At 37.8% G+C, this 22,110-nt stretch overlaps 1 protein-coding gene across 8 annotated transcripts; it reads left to right on the forward strand.

Annotated features, from left to right (window-relative positions):
* Positions 1-918: 918 nt before the first annotated feature.
* Positions 919-22,085, forward strand: LOC310726842 (ubiquitin carboxyl-terminal hydrolase 37-like). Of its 8 annotated transcripts, none has more exons than XM_083542833.1 (21): positions 4,051-4,153; positions 9,307-9,389; positions 9,649-9,762; positions 9,849-9,898; positions 10,078-10,121; positions 10,230-10,324; positions 11,383-11,756; positions 13,465-13,625; positions 14,050-14,102; positions 14,223-14,276; positions 14,393-14,623; positions 15,102-15,233; positions 15,355-15,487; positions 15,576-15,718; positions 15,805-15,901; positions 17,325-17,404; positions 17,752-17,865; positions 18,002-18,051; positions 18,319-18,362; positions 18,466-18,532; positions 21,832-22,085. In XM_083542833.1, the coding sequence occupies exons 8-21, from the start codon at positions 13,533-13,535 to the stop codon at positions 21,981-21,983; spliced, it is 1,443 nt and encodes a 480-aa protein (XP_083398959.1). In that variant the 5' UTR covers positions 4,051-4,153; positions 9,307-9,389; positions 9,649-9,762; positions 9,849-9,898; positions 10,078-10,121; positions 10,230-10,324; positions 11,383-11,756; positions 13,465-13,532; the 3' UTR covers positions 21,984-22,085. The 8 variants fall into 8 exon arrangements, with proteins under 8 accessions (XP_083398964.1, XP_083398965.1, XP_083398966.1 ...); XM_083542834.1 differs by having other exon boundaries at positions 10,230-10,296; XM_083542836.1 differs by lacking the exon at positions 14,223-14,276.
* Positions 22,086-22,110: the final 25 nt, after the last annotated feature.

Raw genomic sequence — 22,110 nt, forward strand, 5'->3', positions numbered from 1 at the left:
AGTTTGTAAATGAAGGTTTGTATTATTGAGTGAATCCTAAGAGTATCTGCAAGAGTGAAAGGGAAAGTTTATAGGACTGTGGTGAGCCCTGCGATGTTGTATGGTTTAGAAACAGTGGCATTGGGTAAAAAAACAGGCGGTTGAGCTGGAGGTAGCAGAGCTGAAGATATTTAGGTTTTCATTGGCTCTGGAATGGAGAAGCTGCTGTTGAATCTGTGATGATCACAAATGTTGAGCTATTTTATGAGTTGCTCAGTAGCTCTAAGTTTTATAACCACAACTGTCTGTAAAAGAATGTAGAAAGAACATTACTCATAATCTTACACCCCAGTGCTCATGTTAGTTTTCACTCTCCAGTGTTCTGTATTGATTAAAGTCACACTCTTGATGTCACCTAAATGAGGTTTAGACTCACACTTTTGAGTCTGGTTCCTCTCAAGGTTTTTTCCTCACAACATCTAGGGTTTATTTTCCTTGCCACAGTCGCCACAGCTGCTCATCAGGGATAAATACACACCATTCACCTTAACTGTTAAATTCTGTAAAGCTGTTTTGAGACAATGTCTGTTGTAAAAAGCGCAATAGAAATAAACTTGACTTGATTTGACTTGATAAGGATGGACAGGATTGGAAATGAGTTTATTAGAGGGACAGCGCATGTAGGACGTTTTGGAGACAAGGTGAGGAAGGTGAGATTGAGATGGTTTGGACATGTGCAGAGGAGATACATGGGGTATATCAGTAGGGGTGAAAATTTAAATTTTAAATTTTTAAATTTTGATCAAACAATATTTAAATTAGTTTGATGATCAATCGGAACTGAAATTATGTTAACTAGAAAAAATAAATGTGCTTAATATATGGGTGTAAAAGCGCACGATGCTACGTCACAGTAACTGTTACGTCACACTTGCATCATAAAAGATCTCTGAGGTCGAAAATGAAGGCGTGAGCAGCCAGGTGTTTATCAACTCTGAGCTTTTGGAGAGTGAGAACAGTGTCTTTCACTGTCTTACAGGATGAGCTCCATAACTCGGTTTTGGTCGAAGGTACGAAAGGTAAGAAACTTCCAAACCCTGAAACTTTTACACGTTTAACGTTCGTCTTTTAGCGCACATGAAAGGAGACGAGTGTTGTGATCGCATGTTTGTGTGTGTGTGTGTGTGTGTGTGTGTGTGTGTGTGGACGAGAGTAATTACACTTCCACAGACACACTAATATCTCACATGGAGGCCACACCATCATTTCATCTCAGAATTTAATGTATGAAAGGATTTAGTTATCCGGTCATGTTTTTCTTGGTGCTCACATTTATTCCACTTTAACATCATTCAACTCGAGAACAAGAGAAAAGTCACATACTGAAGGTCACATCCCAAATGTCCTCATGTTCACTATGTAGGGCACAACATAACAGTGTCATAGACACTACATAGTGCACTAAATACTCAATAACATGCGAATTGAGAGTTAATAAGCTTCGTTTGTGTTGTGTTTAACTGAACTTGTTAGATTGTATCATGTCCAAACTAAAAATTATACTTCAGCTTCAGAAGAGGTCTTAGACCTCTGTAGATCCTTACTGGAGAAGCTGGTGTTGGATCTGTGATGATCACAAATGTTGAGCGCTCAGTAGCTCCTAGTTTTATAACCATAAAGACTGTATAAGACAGTAGAAAGAACATTACTTATAATCTTATACTCCAGTAATCATGTTAGTTCTCACTCTCCAGTGTTCTGTATTGTTGAAAGATTTATGATCAAACTCTTGATGTCACCCAAATGAGGATGTGTTCCCCTTTTGAGTCTGGTTCCTCTCAAGGTTTCTTCCTCATAACATCTAAGGGAGTTTTTCCTTGCCACAGTCACCATGGCTGATCCTTGACTGTTGATTTCTGTAAAGCTGCTTTGAGACAATGTCTGTTGTGAAAAGCGCTATAGAAATAAACTTGACTTGACTTGACTTGACATGTCACAGACACCATAGAAATGTGTGTTAACAGAAACAATTGTGAGGCCCTTAAAATACTAACAGAACTGTAACATGTTTAGGGGAAGAAATTGTAATAACACTTATTCGTGTGTTTCCTTTAAATATCTGTAGAAATACAGATGTGAAAATGTGCCTCCTTCTGAACCTGGACCATCCACAGAAAGGTAAGCTACATTACAGACATGTGCATCTCCATGATGTGTTCAAACTCAAAAAGTTATTATGAGTAATGAATGCAGACTGAGATTGAGGTAGATGTTCTGGATTTCACCCATTAGAAAGCTCAAGAGTTTAGCAGAAAAAAGAGTGAGAGATCCAAACACATTAAGGTGAGTTAAAGAGAGAAAAGATGTCCTATATAAATTCTCAGATACAGTGGAAAGTACAGATCCAAACTCCATATCTCACTGTTTTCAGCAGTTCAGTGCTGCTTGATAAGGAAGATACAAACAGCAATCCATCTGAAGATAGCACGAAGATCCTGGAAGTAACTTCACCTAAGCCAAAGAAAAAGTACACTCAGACTCAATATGAGGAATATACAAAGAGCACTAAGACAACATCTGAGGAAGAAACAACGTGTCTGACTCCTACTATCACAGCTGAGGAGCTATGCACTCCTGTCGGGTATGACACACTGATTTGTTTGTGTCTCATTGTAGGAGTAATATTCAGATTGGAATTAATTGGATTTCATAAGAAATTATTTACTGTGCACGTGTTAGGTCGCATATTTTGTATGCGATGTAAAATTGAATGTACTGTGAATTGCAGGCATTATCTGTTGTTTCCCAACAACATTAAGTGAACCTTATGAGAAACACAAGAGCTTAATTATTGAAATGTGGCTCAACATAAAATTCTAGAAAAACAGCCTTTGATCAAACAGCCCTAGTGTGTTTTCATAATGGGGGTTGTAGCTCAGTGGTTAAGGCTCTGGGTTAGTGATCAGAAGGGAGGGGGCGGAACAAGCCCCGTTATCACCAACCTGCCACAAAGCCCTGATCTGTAGGCTTTGTAAAAGTGTGTATGTAACATGTGAATCTGTTTTAGGTTGCCAAATTTTGGAAACACCTGCTACATTAACTCAAGTTTGCAGTTCCTGTTTACTGCTGATGTTTTCTGCAGAAAGCTCTCCAACATTATGGACAATTATATGAACAGACCAGAAGCTACATTCCTCAGGTAGCAAGACTGTACATTACTGTATGTTCATAATTTATAATGATATAATACTTTTATATAGCAATATTTAAAGAATCTAGACTTATTGCTTATAATGATTGAGGAAGCAATTAAGCAACTCACTAAAAGGACTAAATTATAAGAAAAAAAAAAAAAAGGATTTTGTTTAGATAAATGTTGTATATTTTTCTCTGAAAAACTTGTAAATAGGTACTGCTGTGCCAAACCTTTGGGAAAAAAGATTGTATTTAGGTCTTCATAAAAGAGACTGAAAAAATGTTACCTGGTTCGAATCGGATTCCTGCAAGAACGAAACATTTATCATTTTAACAGGCAAAATACATGTTAATGAAAATGTAAGATGACTCGAGACCAGGAATATTCCTGAAGATTGAACTGATGAGAATTGTTGACTCTTGCGCAGTTGCTTTGTGAACTTGTGGAAGTTGAGATACAGTGCAGGAAGTCAATTTGTCCTCACAAAGGATCTTCTCCTACTGTCTCTGATTAATGAGGTTACAGCTGTCAACCCAGATTTCAGCATCTCTGAGCCAAATGTGAGGACACACATAACACAAACACATCAAAACATGCAAAAAGAAACCAGTCTTTAGTCTAATCGAGTGTTTACTGCTGTGTGTGTAGAATGGAATTACATTCATCTGCCAGTGTCTAGAACAAATCATTGAGACTGTGCGAATGCTGGGTTGGAAAGATGACTCAGACCCTAGATGTCCAGTCGGGTCTTTTTTTGACATCAAGATTAAGAAAGTTATAAAATGCTCCAGGTATGTCACATGATGTAATGTAACAAATTCCCTACTTTCAGTAATGCAGATGATGATTAGATGTTTATGTATGATTGTATGTTGCAGATGTGCATATGTTCAGCAGAACATATTGCATGAGTGCAATATAATTACTGTGCCCCTGGAATACAAATCAGTGGACCAGTGCTTGTACAACATATGTAATGTAAGTAAGTCTTAGTCTGCTTGGTTTTATTTATTTTTTTGTTCTTTCTTTCTTTTCTACGGAAGCGCATTGCATTCACAAAGAAAAAAAAATTCACAGCAAGGATCTCATAATTATGACTTAATATCTCATAATTATGACTTAGTATCTTATAATTATTACATATTATCTCATAATTATGACTTAATATCTCATAATTATTACATAGTATCTCATAATTATGACTTAGTATCTCATAATTATGACTTAGTATCTCAATTATTACATAGTATCTCATAATTATGACTTAATATCTCATAATTATTACTTAGTATCTCATAATTATGACTTAGTATTTCATAATTATTATATAGTATCTCATAATTATGACTTAGTATCTCATAATTATGACTTAGTATCTCATAATTATTATATAGTATCTCATAATTATGACTTAGTATCTCATAATTATTACAACCCAGCCATTAGGGGGGCACAAGCCAGTGTACTCTTAGTGCCGGTCCCAAGCCCGGGTAAATGGGGAGGGTTGCGTTAGGAAGGGCATCCAGCGTAAAACATGTGCCAAATCAAATATGCGGATCACAAATGAGAATTTCATACCGGATCGGTCGAGGCCCGGGTTAACAACGACCGCCACAGGTATCGTTAGCCGACAGGGTACCGGTGGAAATTGGGCTACTGTTGGCCGAAGGAGGAGAAGGAGAGGAGGAAGGCGTCTACAGAGACGGCAGGAAAAGGAGCAGTGTAGGAGAGTAGAGGTTCGGGTTGGTACTTTAAATGTTGGTACTATGACGGGTAAAGGGAGAGAGATAGCTGATATGATGGAGAGGAGAAAGGTAGATGTGTTGTGTGTTCAGGAGACCAAGTGGAAAGGGAGTAAGGCCAGGAACATTGGAGGTGGGTTTAAACTGTTTTATCATGGTGTGGATGGGAAGAGAAATGGTGTAGGGGTGATTCTGAAGGAAGCGTACAGTAAGAGTGTAGTGGAGGTGAAAAGAGTTTCTGATAGGGTGATGATCGTGAAGGTGGAAGTTGAAGGGATGATGATAAATGTCATCAGTGCCTATGCTCCACAAGTTGGCTGTGAGATGGAGGAGAAAGAAAGATTCTGGAGTGAATTAGATGAAGTGGTAGATGGTGTACCTAGGAAAGAACGATTGGTGATTGGGGCAGACTTTAATGGGCATGTAGGTGAAGGGAACAGAGGTGATGAGGAGGTGATGGGTAGGTATGGTTTTAAGGAGAGGAATGTGGAAGGGCAGATGGTGGTAGATTTTGCTAAAAGGATGGAAATGGCAGTGGTGAACACGTATTTTAAGAAGAAGGAGGATCATAGGGTGACGTATAAGAGTGGAGGAAGGTGCACACAGGTGGATTATCTTTTGTGTAGGAGATGCAACCTGAAGGAGATTGGAGACTGTAAGGTGTTGGCGGGGGACAGTGTAGCTAGACAGCATCGGATGGTGGTCTGTAGGATGGTTTTGGGGGCGAAGAAGAAGAGGAGGAAAGTAAGGTTTGAAAGAAGAATAAGATGGTGGAAACTGAAGGAGGAAGAGTGTAGTGTGAGGTTCAGGGAAGAGGTCAGACAGGGGCTTGGTGGTGGTGAAGAGGTGCCGGATGATTGGGCAACTACTGCAGGAGTGATGAGGGAGGCAGCTAGAAAAGTACTTGGTGTGACATCTGGAAATGGAAAGCAAGACAAGGAGACGTGGTGGTGGAATGAGGAAGTGCAGGAGAGCATTAGGGGAAAGAGATTGGCAAAACAGAAGTGGGATCGACAGAGTGATGAGAAGAGTAGGCAGGAGTACAAGGAGATGCGGCAGCAGGTTAAAAGGGATGTGGCGAAAGCCAAGGAAAAGGCATATGAGGAACTGTATAAGAGGTTGGACACTAAGGAAGGAGAAAAGATTTATACCGATTGGCCAAGCAGAGGGACTGAGCTGGGAAGGATGTACTGCAAGTTAGAGCAATAAAGGATGGAGAGGGAAATGTGTTGACTAGTAAGGAGAGTGTGTTGAGAAGATGGAGGGAGTATTTTGAGCAGCTGATGAATGAGGAAAATCAGAGAGAGAGAAGGTTGGAGGATGTGGAGTTGGTGAAGCAGGATGTAGATAGGATTAGTAAGGAGGAAGTGAGAGCAGCGATTAAGAGGATGAAGAATGGAAAGTCGGTTGGACCAGATGACATACCGGTAGAAGCGTGGAGATGTTTAGGAGAGATGGCAGTGGAGTTTTTAACCAGATTGTTTAACAGGATTCTGGAAGGGGAGAGGATGCCTGAGGAATGGAGAAGGAGTGTGCGGGTACCGATCTTTAAGCATAAGGGAGATGTGCAGACCTGCAGTAACTACAGGGGAATTAAGTTGATTAGTCACACCATGAAGTTATGGGAAAGAGTAGTGGAAGCCAGGCTGAGAGAAGAGGTGACCATCTGTGAGCAACAGTATGGTTTCATGCCGAGGAAGAGCACCACAGATGCCTTATTTGCTTTGAGGATGTTGATGGAGAAGTATAGAGAAGGACAGAAGGAGCTGCATTGTGTATTTGTGGATTTAGAGAAAGCGTACGACAGGGTGCCGAGAGAGGAGTTGTGGTATTGTATGAGGAAGTCAGGTGTGTCCGAGAAGTATGTGAGGGTGGTGCAGGACATGTATGAGGACAGTGTGACGGCAGTAAAGTGTGCAGTAGGTACGACAGACTGGTTCAGGGTGAAGGTTGGACTGCATCAAGGATCGGCCCTGAGCCCTTTCCTGTTTGCAGTGGTGATGGACAGGTTGATGGACGAGGTCAGACAGGAGTCTCCCTGGACTATGATGTTTGCAGATGATATTGTGATTTGTGGTGAGAGTAGAGAGCAGGTTGAGAAGAGCCTGGAGAGGTGGAGATATGCGCTGGAGAGAAGGGGAATGAAAGTCAGTAGGAGTAAGACAGAGTACATGTGTGTGAATGAGAGGGAGGGCAGTGGAGTGATGCGGTTGCAGGGAGAAGAGGTGGAGAAGGTGGAGGAGTTCAGGTACCTGGGGTCAACAGTGCAAAGTAATGGAGAGTGTGTTAGGGAAGTAAAGAAAAGAGTGCAGGCAGGGTGGAGTGAGTGGAGAAGAGTGACAGGAGTGATTTGTGATAGAAGAGTATCTGCAAGAATGAAAGGGAAGGTTTATAGGACTGTGGTGAGACCTGCGATGTTGTATGGATTAGAGACAGTGGCATTGAGTAAAAAACAGGAGGTGGAGCTGGAGGTAGCAGAGCTGAAGATGTTGAGGTTTTCGTTGGGAGTGACGAGGATGGACAAGATTAGAAATGAGTTTATTAGAGGGACAGCACATGTAGGATGTTTTGGTGACAAGGTGAGGGAGGCGAGATTGAGATGGTTTGGACATGTGCAGAGAAGGGACATGAATTATATTGGTAGAAAAATGCTGAAGATTGAGCCACCAGGTAGGAGGAAAAGAGGAAGGCCAAGGAGGAGGTTCATGGATGTGGTGAGGGAAGACATGCAGGTAGTTGGTGTAAAAGAGGCAGATATAGAGGACAGGGTGGTATGGAGACGGATGATCCGCTGTGGCGACCCCTAATGGGAGCAGCCGAAAGAAGAAGAAGATCTCATAATTATTACATAGTATCTCATAATTATGACTTAATATCTCATAATTATTACATAGTATCTGATAATTATTACATAGTATCACATAATTATTACTTAGTATCTCATAATTATTACATAGTATCTCATAATTATTACTTAGTATCTCATAATTATTACTTAGTATGTCATAATTATGACTTAATATCTCATAATTATTACATAGTATCTCAAAATTATGACTTAGTATCTCATAATTATTACATAGTATCTCATAATTATGACTTAGTATCTCAATTATTACATAATATCTCATAATTATGACTTAGTATCTCATAATTATGACTTAGTATCTCATAATTATTACTTAGTATCTCATAATTATGACTTAGTATCTCATAATTATTACTTAGTATCTCATAATTATGACTTAGTATCTCATAATTATGAGATAAGTTGGGGCAGTCTGTGGCAGGGGAGCGTTTTAGCGCATAACAATGGATCTGACGTTACTGCATTTTTTGCTCGGAAGCGCCTCATTGCGCAACAATGGAGATGTAGAAGCTATTGTATGGTTTAGCTTGATGACTGTATATGTTAGTGTTAAGATGGTTCCCACACTGATTCTCTAAACACAGTCCTATTATCTGTTCAGTGTCTATAGGGTCTTTATGATGTGAGTATGTAAGGTATACAGGAAGTCTTTATCTGAACTCACACGTAACATAACTCTCCGGTTATTATGTCTCCTTACCCAATCAGGAACAGTTTTAGCTCAGGTTTTTTTCCAGTGTGTGTGTGTGTATATATACTTGTCTGTTATCTGCATTAAATTCAAAAAAGAACATATGTGCCATGCTGTGTGCTGTGATTCTTCCCTGATCAGAAAAGACACCACAGGCATCATAGATCACATGGAAAACCTCTCCAAGAATGAAGTTTTGTTTGGTCATAATAAACAGTATATTACTTTAATTAGTTACTGGACATTTCCTCGCTGACCTGCTTCTCCTGCTAATTTACTTAGTTACGGTAAGTCTTGCTTCAGTTAACAGATACGGGGCATTAACTATTATTATTATGATTATTATATTTTAACAATGACTACTAATAGATGTTACACATTCTGACTGTCCACTTGATAAAACAAATTTGTATTATTTATTTATTATTATTAATGATTCTTATTTTATTTATTTAACTATTATTATTATTATATTTTAACATCTGGTGATTTTATCGATATTATTATTATTATTATTATTATTATAATTATTATATTTCAACATTCACTACTAATATGTGCTACACGTTCTATGTGTTCAAGTTTGTTTTATCAAGTGGACAGTCATAATTTGTAACATATATTAATTATGATTCCTTTTGATACTAAGTCATAATTATGAGATACTAAGTCATGCTTAGTAAATCATAATTATGAGATCCTTGCTGTGAATTGTTTTTTTCTTTGTGAATGCAATGCGCTTCTGTAGTTTTCTTCTTGTTTTATCTTCAATTGTCTCATCATATCACTTAAGCCCTGTGTATGTGTATGAATAATGTGTGTATCGTAGGAGCAGCAACAGTTATGGCAAAAGTGCAAGACTTGTCAAAATCGACATGCCAGCTCTATTTGGATATTTGAAACATTGCCCAAGTAAGGCCAACACAGACACACACACACACACACACACACACACACACACACACACACACACACACACACACACACACACACACACACACACACACACACACACACACACACACACACACAGAGAGTTTGCTTTATCAAAAAAAAGGCAATTACATATTGCACAGTTTTAGCACATTTCCCGATCCTTTTCCAAAAACAGCTGAACACAAGAGCTGTACCAGTAATACAGATCTTCAGGTCTTGTTTCTTTCATCTTCAGGTTTTTTATTCTGCACCTGGAAAGGGAAGGAGTGGATATTGATGACCAACAAAACATGCTTAAGTATCCAATGGTCATCCAACCTCAGCTGACTATAAACTATACTACACAGAGGTTAAAAACACGCACACAAAAACATGCGATCATTTTTTTTCATGCGATTTGACTCAATTAAACTGAATATTCCATGTGTTTTGCAGCCCCAATGCTTTTTTTTTAAGACTTTCCCAGATATTCAGCCCCCGAAAACGTATGTTGCACCTTACATATACACATCAATCTTTAATTGATCATTTATTCTATTCTATCTTCTTTTTTTTTTGTATAAGCTTCTAATAAAATCATCTGATGTTTATAGCCAATATAATCACATTCAGGTTAACAAAAAGAAGAGCTCATCTTTCCTTTGTGCCTTTCTTCTTCATGTAGAGAAGAACAAAGCCAAGGTCAAAGAGACAGAGAGAAATAAACTGGTGAGAAGAAGGAGGATGAGAAAGAGGATTAAACACACTCTGTAGTTTGTACACTCGATTTGTGGGTTTGTGTGTAACCTGTATTGTGATGTGTGGTTTTTTTTTTAGGATGGATCAGCCTCCACGTATCAACTGATAAGTGTCATAAGCGTTATTATGGACACTATAGAGGATGGTAAAATAAACACAAACACATAAATACAGTATGTGTATTTATTAATTCATTACAAACACACACATAACACACAAATCTCATAAACCCATCTTTTATTCCTAATAAAAATAACTGCTTAAAGTGAGGAAACCTATTATTTTGAGAAAATAAAAAAGATCATTTTAATTTGATATAAAAAATTGGTATCAAAAAAGTTGGTATAGGGCCAAGTGTATCACTATGTAGCATTCGATCTTCTTTTAACAACAGTCTATATCAGGGGTCGCCAATCTTTTCCAGAAAGGGCTAGTTTGGGTGCAGGTTTTTACTCCAACCAAGCAAGTCCACAACAAATTCTACCTGTTCAAACCTAATGATCTTCATTTTCAATGACTATCAGGTGTGACCATTGATTGGTTGGAATGAAAACCTGCACCCACTTTTTCTGGAAAAGATTGGAGACCCCTGGTCTATAGACTAAAGATATATGGAAACTGAATAGACCAGTTGCTGATGTTTTGGGGGAGAAATGTTGTCTTATTCATGTCTGATAAAGGATTTTAGATACTCACTAGTTCTGGGTCTTTTTTGTCATATTTTTCATTTCACCCTTCATTTTGTTTTTTAAATTGATAAATGGTTTGAATGGCAGGCATGTCAGTTCATCACCTGGACTCTTCTACTACAAAGACATGCTCATTTTTTAAATGCTGTGTACGATTTGGCTTTGTCTTGCTGAAATATGCAAGGCCTTCCCTGAAAAATGCATCTCCTGGATGGAAGCATATGTTGCTCTAAAACCCATATATACCTTTCAGCATTGATGGTGAATTTCCACTTATGAAAGCGCTGATAACAAGCCTGATAGTCCCTCTCCTCTTTCACCTGGAGGGTCCATGGTTTCCAAAAAGAATTTCAAATTTCTTTTTTTTTCTAATGGTTCACTTCCTCAGTTTAAACATTTGACGTGTTGATGTTCTATTTTGTATAAAATATGGGGGTTATGAAATTGCAAATTATTATTATTTTTTTTCCACAGCATACAATCCAGTTTTTATACTTTATACTGATCCATATGTACTAATGATGTTCATGTCTCTTTCCCAGGACATGGTATAGTTGATTGTTACACTCACAGGCCTCCTCAGTGGTGGACCTGCAATGATGAGTTGATCTCTCTCACCACTGAGGAAGATGTGTTACAGAAGAGCTTGTCTAATGCCTATTTGCTCCTCTATGAGAGAGTGAGCACTGGGTGAAGCCATTCCTGTTCTGTCGGAAGCTGTAGGAGCTCAATGTTTTTTCTCCAGATTAAATATAAAAAAATAAATTATAATAAATTGTGTTGTGGAGCTAATGTGGGTAAGATTCTTCTTACATCGGGTTTAATGTTGTGTCTCCAACAAACATTTAAATTCAAGTTTATTTATTTCTATAGCACTTTTCACAAGGCACATTGTTTCAGTGCAGCTTTACAGAAGGTAAAAATTATAGAACAAAATAATTACATTTTTAGGCTTAAGTCTATGCTTTGTTCATTGAATTGCAGTTACAAGTCTAAATATCTTCATATGATAAAATATGTATACATGTCATGCCAATCCAAACAGCTGTTTATGGGACAGCAGCATTTTTGTTATAAATTCCTGCATATACAGTGGTGTGAATCCTTATTTTATTGCATGTTTGTTGCACTTTAATGTTTCAGATCATCAAACAAGTTTAAATATTAGATAACACAAGTGAAAACAACATGCAGTTTTTAAATGAAGGTTTTTATTATTGAGGGAAAACAAAATCCAAAACTACATGGCCCTGTGTGAAAAAGTGTTTGCCCCCCTGTTAAAACTGTGGTTTATCACACCTGAGTTCAATTTCTCTCGCCAAACCCAGACCTGGTTACTGCCACACCTGTTCACAATCAAGAAATCTCTTAAATGAGACCTGCCTGACAAAGTGAAGAAGGCCAAACGTAATGGGACACAGAACTTAAAATACTCCCTCCATTTTCTCAACACACTCTCCTCATTAGTCAACACATTTTCATCTCCATCCTTTATTGCTCTAACTTGCAGCACATCCTTCCCAGCTCGGTCTCTCTGCCTGGCCAATCACTACAGATCCTTTTCTCTTTCCTTATATGCCTTTTCCTTGGCTTTCGCCAAAAGAAAAAGATGTATATACAAAATATCTCGGAGAAAGGCCCACGGATAGCGATGTGCAAAACATACAATGCTGAAATTTCAAGAGGGGATGTATCTGCAAAGAGTTTCTCCAAGTCGGGTTTAATTTATCACCTGAAATCCGAGCATGCGCACTCCGTCTGTAGCGGACGTTTTTGAAAAGGCAGGAAAGTTTTCCAGTGATGATGCCAAGGCAAAAGGCATAAAACAAAACAATGATGGAATTCATCATTGAAACAGTCCCCGTGGATCCCGAAAATAATAATTATTATAATATAATATTATTTATTACACGGCTCTTCTTAATGCTGTAGATTAGAACCTTCCATTCACTTGAATGGGCTTCCAAACGTTCGGCAGTCAATTTTTTTTTTTTTAACAGACCCGCTAATAATAATTACCGCTATAATAATAATAATGAACCGCTGTCTGTCTGTCAATACTATGAATGGTAACAAATAAATAACAATGATTTATAATAATAAATAAAACACTGAATTGCAATGCATTGATTTTAGTGAGGTTAGTACACACTCATAGCCATAAATGCAATGGTTCTAATAATTGACATAATCTTTTCTTTCGGTGTTTCGGTTTTCGGTTTTGGCCTTGGTTTCCTCATTTTTGGTTTTTGGTTTCGGCCAAGAATTTTCATTTCGGTGCATCCCTAAAATATTATCGTTGGTGTAGCCCTCTGAAACAATTCAGGTTTCTCATGTGGCCCCTTGTAAAAATTAATTGCCCACCCCTGATGTAGTTGGTGCAGTGGCCTCTGAATCCCATATATCAAATATGATGCGTTTGGCGTTATAGGGTTCATCAACCATGCTGGCAGACCATGCAGAATTAAACCCTCTGTTTTTCATCTGAGATTTTTATTTTTGTGAATAAAATGTATACATAGTGGACCTCGATATCTGGACGAATGTCCTTCAGTATGTCCCCTGTGCCACGTGCCATTAAGTGAAAAACTATGATTTTCAGTGGAACTGTTGCTACGTCACAGAAACGGTTACGTCATCGCTTTCCTCATAATGGACCGCCGAGTCCAAAAACGAACGCGCGAGCATCCAGATGTTTAATAACTTCGAGTGCGTGCAGAGTGAACGTCTTCTACTGTCTTCAAAAAGCTTCAGGATGAACTCCATACCGCGCTTTTGGTCGAAGGTAAGAAGCTCCCTAATCCTGCAACCTTTACACATCACGTTCACTGTTCGAGTGTTTGGTGGTGTGTGTGTGTGTGTGTGTGTGTGTGTGTGTGTGTGTGTGTGTGTGTGTGTGTGTGTAGACGAGAGTTAATTACACTTTCACAAAAGAGCAAATATCTTTAATATGCTTCTGTAGTGATTTTTTTTCTTTTTAAGATTGAAAGAAAAATAGCTGAACTTGTTAGATTGTATCATGTCTGAACTAAAATTAAAACTAGACCCGAGCTATGATGCCCCGACTAACCCCCCTGTAGATCCTACATTACACAGACACAATAGTGAGGGCCTTAAAATACTAACAGAACTGAAACATGTTTAGGGGAAGAAATTGTGATTTATAAATAACACTTATTTGTCTGTGTGTTTCCTTTAATTATCTGTAGAAATACAGATGTAAAAATGTGCCCTGTTTAGAACCTGTACTATCCACAGAAAGGTAAGCTACATTACAGATGTGCATCTTCATGATTTGTTCAAACTGAAACAAACCTCAAGTTATTATGAGTAATGAATTCAGACTGAGACTGAGGTAGATGTTCTGGATCTCACCCTTTAGAAATTGCAATAAGATGTCGAAAGAGAAAATCATGACAGATCTATACACATTAAGGTGAGTTAAAGAGAAAAAAGATGCCCTATATAAATTCTTAGATACAGTGGAACGTACAGATTTACATCTAAATATCCAGTACACCCCACTACAAACTCTAAATCTCACTGTTTCAGTTTCAGAATACGGCTACATGAGAAATATACAGCAGGCATTTCATCCATAAAGCTCCTGAAAGTACCTTTACCTAAGCAAAAGCAAAAGTACACTCAGACGTTATGTGAGAAAATTACAAAGAGCACTAAGACAACATCTAAGGAAATCTTAAAGAGTCGGAGTCCAACTCCATCTATGGAAATCAACAAATTTCTGTCCATCTCAGCTGGGGAGCTATGCACTCCTGTCGGGTACTGATATATTTGTGTCTTATTGCAAGTTATAGTAATATTCAGATTGGAATTAGTTTGAAAATATTGGACATCATAAGGAAATATTTACTGTGTACACATTTGCATAATTTCGTATGCAATGTAAAAGTTGTATGTACCATGTATTTCAGGCATTTATTTATTTATTTATTTATTTATTTATTTATTTATTTATTTATTTATTTATTATATGTATTTTTCCAACATCCTTATAATTTTAACCTCGTAAGTAACACAAGGGATTTATTTTTATATTTTATTTATATATTTACAGTATATATACTTAATATATATATATTATTTATTATTAATTATTTTACAACAAAAATCCTAAGAAATATCCTTTGTTTACCCAGCCCTAGTGTTTGTTTGTTTGTTTGTTTGTTTGGATTTTTAAACCTGACCCGAATCTGTAGGCTTTGTAAAAGTTTGTATGTAACAGGTGGATCTGTTTCAGGTTGCCAAATTTTGGAAACACCTGCTACATTAACTCAAGTTTGCAGTTCCTGTTTAGTGCTGATGCTTTCTGCAGAAAGCTCTCCAAAATCATGGACAATTATATAAACAGACCAGAAGCTACATTCCTCAGGTAGACTGTACATTACTGTATGTTTACTGCATGTTTAATATATTAATGAAAGTGTGAGTTAAGTTAAGATCGGGAATATTCCCAAAGATTGAACTAATGAGAATTGTTGAGTTTTGTGCAGTTGCTTTGTGAAGTTGTGGAAGTTGAGATACAGTGCAGGAAGTCAATTTGGCATCAGAAAGGATCTTCTCCTACTGTCTCTGATTAATGAGGTTACAGCTGTCAACCCAAAATTCAGCATCTTTGAGCCAAATGTGAGGACACGCATAACACAAACACATCAAAACATGCAGAAAGAAACCAGTCTTTAGTCTAATCGAGTGTTTATTGCTGTGTGTGTAGAGCACCCTTACATTCATCTGCCAGTGTCTAGAACAAATCATTAAGACTGTGCGAATGCTGGGTTGGAAAGATGACTCAGACCCTAGATGTCCAGTCGGGTCTAATTTTGACATCAAGATGAAAAAAGTTATAAAATGCTCCGGGTATGTCATATAAATTAACATGACAAATTCTCTGCGTTCAGCAATGCAGATAATGATAAGATGTTTATGCATGTTGTATGTTGCAGATGTGGATTTCAGCAGAACATGTTGTATGATTCCAGTATAATTACTGTGCCCCTGGCATACAAATCAGTGGACCAGTGCTTGTACAACATATTTAATGTAAGTACTGTATCTCACAAAAATGAGTGCACCCCTCACATTTCAGCAACCATTTTTAATATATCTTCTAAAGGGACGTGCAAAGCAACACGTCCTATTCATCATGTTCATGTTTTTGTCTGCTTAACAGGACCATACACATTTGTGTATCTTGTATTAGAGTAGTTAAAATTTGGTGCTTTGAGTGCAATTCTCTCATATTGACCACTAGATGTTCTACTTTTTTATTTTTGGAGAATTTTTGCTCTCCACAAAGATGGCCTAGGCTATATAAAGATCGGTAACACTCTGAAACTAAGTTTTAATACAGTGGCTAGGGTCATACAGAGGTTTTGCAAGGGTCGATTAATGAGCCCAAGTGCTGTGCATCAGGTGCAGAAGGTGGTAGATAAAAATAAAACAGACGCATAAATGCTGCCAGCTTTGCTTTAGAGGTTGCAGAAGGGGAAGGTCGGTGCTCAGACCAAACGCCACACTCTGCAACAAGTTGGGTTGCATGGTTGTCATCCAAAAAATTAAGCCTCTTCCAAAGCTGGCTCACAAAAAAGCCCACAAAAAATTAGCTAAAGACGACCTGTCCAAAAGAATGAGTTACTGGAACCATGTCCTGTGGTCTGATGATACTCAGATAAACGTGTTTGGCTCAGATGGTGTCCAGCATGTGTGGCGATGCCTGGTGAGGAGTGCAAAGAAAATTGTGTCTTGACTACAGTCAAGCATGGTGGTGGTAGCATCATGGTCTGGGGCTGCATTAATGCTGCTGGCACTGGGGAGCTGCAGTTCATTGAGGGAAACATGAATTCCAACATTTACTGTGACATACTGAAGAACAGGATGCCCTCCCTAATGACCCCAAACACACCGGCAAGATAACAACTGCCTTTCTGAGGAAACTGAAGGTGAAGGTAATGAAGTGGTGAAGTATGTCTCCAGACCTGAACCTTATTGAGCACTTGTAAGGCATCCTCAAGCATCTAACATCCAGCTTCTCTGTGATGTTATTACGGAGGAGTAGAACAGGATCCCAGGATTCCCCTCTGGTGAATTTGATGCCCAGGAGGATGGAGGCAGTGCTGGATAACAATGGTGCTCACACAGTTTTGACATGTTCACTTTGGGTGTACTCACTTTTTTGCCAGTTATTTAGACAATGATAGCTGTATGTTGAGTTCTTTTTAGAGGATAGTAAATCTGTACTGCTGTACAAGCATTGACTACTCTAAAATATATCCAAGTTTCATTTCTACAGTATTCTTCCTTCAAGAAGATATACTAAGATGGTTGCTAAAATGGGAGGGGTGTACTCACGTTTGTGAGATATTGTACGTTTAAGTTTGCTTATTTTTTTGTTTTCATCTTCATTAATCTCATCATATTGTCACTTAAACAATGTGTATGTTTATGAATAATGTGTGTATCGTAGAGGAAACAGTTGCTGCAAAAGTGCCAGAAGTGTGGAAAACAATGTGCCAGCTCCATTTTGACATTCCACCCATTGCCCAGGTAAGGCTGCACCCCCCCCCCCACCCCTTACAAAGTGAGAAAGTAAAAATAATTTATTATTATCAGATCAACGTTTTGTACTACAATACAAATAATGTTACGTATTAAAACCACTCCCTGCCTGAAACAGCCGTGCGACAAGATTGCATTTATTTTGCACACTTTTGGCACATTTTCCACTAATTTTCCATGAGAAACTGGTTAATCGGTCATGTGTCAATTTTCTGATTTCCTGTGCACAACCTTCAGATATAATGATGCAGGAAAAACAGCTGAACACATGTAATAGTGCCACCAGTGATTCAGATCTTTAGGTCTGTCATTCTTTTTGTTTCTTTTCTCTGTAGGTTTTTGATTCTGTACCTGATAAGGGATACAGTGGACAAGAATAATCAACAAATCATGCTTAAGTGTCCAGTGAAATTCCAACCTTTTCTGACTATAAACAATACTACACAGAGGTTAAAACACACACACACACACACACACACACACACACACACACACACACACACACACACACACACACACACAAACACACACACAGTACAATTTAGTGCAAGGTAATTTAATGAAACAATATTTCGTGTTTTACAGTCGCAACGTTTTTTTCTCAAAACTTTCTCAGATATTCAGGCCCCGAAAAGGTATGTTGCACCTTACATATACACATCAATCTTTAATTCCTCTTTGATGTAAAAAAAAAAAGAAAAAAAAAAGAAAGAAAAAAAAAAAAAAAAAAAAAAAAAATATATATATATATATATATATATATATATATATATATATATATATATATATATATATATATAAGCTTCTAATAAAGTCATCTGATGTTTATAGCCAATATAATCACATTCAGGTTAATAAAAAGAAAAGCTCATCTTTCCGTTGTGCCTTTCTTCTTCTTGTAGAGAACAACAAAGCCAAGGTCATAGAGAAAATGAGAAATAAACTGGTGAGAAAAAGCAGGATAAGAAAGAGGATTGAACACTGTCTATAGTTTGTACACTCAAGTTGTGTGTCTGTGTGTAACCTGTATTGGGTTGTGTGTTTTTTAGGATGAATCAGCCTCTACTTATCAACTGATAAGTGTCATGAGCGTTATTACGCACCCTTCAGAGAGTGGTAAGATAAATACAAACATGCATATAAATACAGTAGGCATGTTTATTAATTAATTACAAACACACATATAACACACAAAGCGATGTACAACCCCAATTCTAAAAAGTTGGGATGTTGTGTAGAATGTAAATGAAAACAAAATGCAAGTTAGCAAATCTCACAAACCCGTATTTTATTCCCAATAGAACATAGCAAATATATTACTTTAAACTTTAACATATTGCTTAATATATGACTGCTTAAACTGAGGGGGTAAAAAAGGTAATTTTACTTTTGATAGCCATGACACATCTAAAAAATATTGGTTCCAGGCCAAGACTTTTACAGTCAGTTGACGTTGTGTCACCATTAAATAGAATAAAATATATAGATAGAATATTTAATAAAATTAAATAGCTCACCATTTGAGATCATCATAGATCCAACACCAGCTCCTCCATGCCAGAGCCTTTAAACACTCAAAGAGGTCCAATGTCCAAACTCTACATGAAGTGAAAACTAAATGATGCTGGTACGTCTATAGATGGTTCGGGATGTTTGCGGGGTCGGCATCTACTTCTTTGAAGGTTCATAATCTTCATGAGGTGGGACACAACTGGAGCTGGCGCAACCTCGGGATGCCACGCGATGGGTAGAGAAAGAAAAGAAGTGTAGAGGAATTAGTTTAGCTGCTGTTCATGATATTAACAAGCACAAGTTGATAATGTGCATGTGATCAGATGAACTGGAGCACAAGGTTATGATATGTGATGTGTGTTATGTGTAGGACTGTGAAAAGATACGTTTTTAATAAGACTTTGCTATTCTAGGAAATACTAAAAGTACAGAGTTTTGAGATCTCAAAGAGCGTGATGGATTGTAGCGTGTTAGAAGACTGGATAGATACATGGGAGCTAAGCTACTTAGAGTTTTGTAGGTAGGTAGCAATAGTTTGTAGTCGATTCGAAACTTAACAGGTAGCCAGTGTAGGGATGAGCAGATTGGGGTTATATGATCATATTTTCTCAACCTTGTGAGAACTCTGGCTGCTACATTCTTGACTAACTTTAGCTTGTTTATTAATGATGCAGGACATCCACCTAGTAATGCATTACAATAGTCCAGTTTGGAGGTCGTGAACGCATGGACGAGCTTTTCTGCATCAGATATAGACATGTTTCTTAGCTTAGCAATATTTTTAAGGTGGAAGAAGGCTGTTTTTGTAATGTAGGTGATATGATTTTTAAAAGATAAGCTGCTGTCTATAATAAATCTCAGGTCTTTAACTGTTGAACTAGTGTTTACATTACATGCTTCTCAATGAAAGTTGAAATGCTGGAGCTTCTGTGTACTAGTTTTTGGGCGGTTGAGCAATACCTCAAAATTTAACAATCGAAAGTTATGAGTCATCCAATCTTTTAATTCTTTAACACAGTCGCTTAACCTGGTCAATTGAGATGTTTCGTCTGGTTTTGATGAGATATATATCTGGGTAACATCAGCATAACAGTAGAAGCTAATCCCATGCCTTTTAATAATGTTTCCAAGGGAAGCATGTATATTATTAAAAACAGGGGTCCTAGAACTGAACCTTGGGGCACCCCATATTTAACTTGGATTAACCTGGATAGTTCTCCATTTAAATCTACAAAATAGTAACGATCAGACAGGTAGGATTTAAACCAACTTAATGCCTGTTCCTAAATGCCGATGTAATGCTGTAAGCGAGCCAGGAGAAAGTCATGATCTATAGTGTTGAATGCAGCACTAAGATCTAATAAAACTAACAGAGAGATGTAGCCTTGGTCTGAAGCTAAAAACAGGTAATATGTAATTTTATCTAGCACAGTTTCTGTGCTGTGATGGGGCCTGAAACCTCACTGAAACTCTTACATTTTTTGAAACTCTTGAAGAAAATCAATGCTTTAATGTTTTATATGTATGTCTGTGTAACAAATTCACTGGTACCGCACTGAAATAAAGAGAGACAGGCACGTCTTTCACCGGTGCCCAACCGCACTTAGTCACCTCCCGCTTGTCTCTCTGCTGTGTCTTACCGCTTGTTCAACCTGAAAGTACAACTTTAAGAACAAGCACTTCAAATGTTTTAAGCCTGAATCCTAATCTCTGACTAACATTAAGAAGGGCACTATAAATGGTAGCTACACCACCCCCATGACCAGTCTAACGGGGCTCATGCTTATGAGCATATCCTGATTGTGTAGACTCATTTGGACCCACGTAATCATTTGGTTTAATACAATCGAGATTATTATCTGTGATGATCTCATTTACAATAAGTGCTTTGGGTGCAAGTGATCTAATGTTTAAAAGACCAAACTTTGGAACTTTTATGTGTTTGCTTATTTGACAATTTTCTGGAAATGTTGTCTGATGTTGTAGCTCCAACACTGCTGGGGTGCAGGCCATCAGGACGCTCCCAGAAAAGATTCCAATTATCAACAAAGAGTATGTAGCCATTTGTTTAGTGTAAAAAAGTCTACTGAGCCTTTCAATTCCTCACTGGTAAATGGGAAGAGGTCCGGACATTATGATCCTTGTCGTGGGCCATGTGCTGTGTACTTCAGGATCTCCGTTTGCCGCAGACTGGTGTCGTTTGTTCCGACATGAAGAACAGCTCTGAAGTTCCTCATTTAGGATTGCGGGTAACTGTGCAGCAACATTAAGAACACAAGCACCAGGAAAACAGAGAGTGTGTACTTTACCTTTAGCTGCAGTAGCCCGGACATGGCGGACGATGAAATCTCCATGAATCATGGTATCGCGGAGAGGGGCGAAGCGGTTCTGAGTCGAGATCCAGGGCTTGATGCAGTATACAATTTGTCATTGTCTTGTTGAAATATGCAAGGCCGTCCCTGAAAAGTGCATCATTTGGATGGAAGCGTATGGTTTCCAAAAATACTTTTACATTTTGATCACTTATCACAGAAACACAGTTTACCACAGCCCAGAGAACACAGTTAAGTTTTTGGATCAGGTTCATGTCCAATTAATCAAATTAAATGCAAAATGTTTGTTCAGCTGTTTTTTCTACTTGATATTTACCTTAACAGCCTTTTTTGAGACTAGTTAAAGTCATCAAATTCAATATTGCTTCTTTTTTTATGGTTTATTTCTTAAGTTAAAGTATTTTATAATTTAATGTTCTATTTCAAATAAAAAATGGGTTTGAGATTTGCAAATCACTGCAATTTTTTTTTTTTTTTTTTTTTTTTTTTACATTTTTTACAGTATCCAATCCAGCTTTTATACTTTATACTGATCCATATGTACTAATGATGTTCATGTCTCTTTCCCAGGACATGGTATAGTTGATTGTTACACTCACAGTCCTCCCCAGTGGTGGACCTGCAATGATGAGTTGATCTCTCTCACCACTGAGAAAGATGTGTTACAGAAGAGCTTGTCTAATGCCTGTTTGCTCCTCTATGAGAAAATGAGCACTGAGTGAAGCCATTCCTGTTCTGTCGGAAGCTGTATGAGATTGAGTTTAATGTTTTTTCTCCAGATTTTATATGAACAAAAATAAATTAGGTTGTGGACATCACTCTTATGTGAGTAAAAGTCTGGTTTCTTAT

The sequence above is a fragment of the Silurus aristotelis genome (genome assembly GCF_946808225.1).
Source record: "Silurus aristotelis genome assembly, chromosome: 5".
Classification (NCBI taxonomy): Eukaryota; Metazoa; Chordata; class Actinopteri; order Siluriformes; family Siluridae; genus Silurus; species Silurus aristotelis.

Excerpts from the sequence above, each read along its gene's own strand:
- LOC310726842 (XM_083542833.1), top strand. The coding sequence starts at position 13,533 with ATGTTTAATAACTTCGAGTGCGTGCAGAGTGAACGTCTTCTACTGTCT. Across the intron at positions 14,624-15,101 it reads GAGCTATGCACTCCTGTCGG|GTTGCCAAATTTTGGAAACA; the intron begins GTACTGATATAT and ends GATCTGTTTCAG. Across the intron at positions 15,234-15,354 it reads CCAGAAGCTACATTCCTCAG|TTGCTTTGTGAAGTTGTGGA; the intron begins GTAGACTGTACA and ends AGTTTTGTGCAG.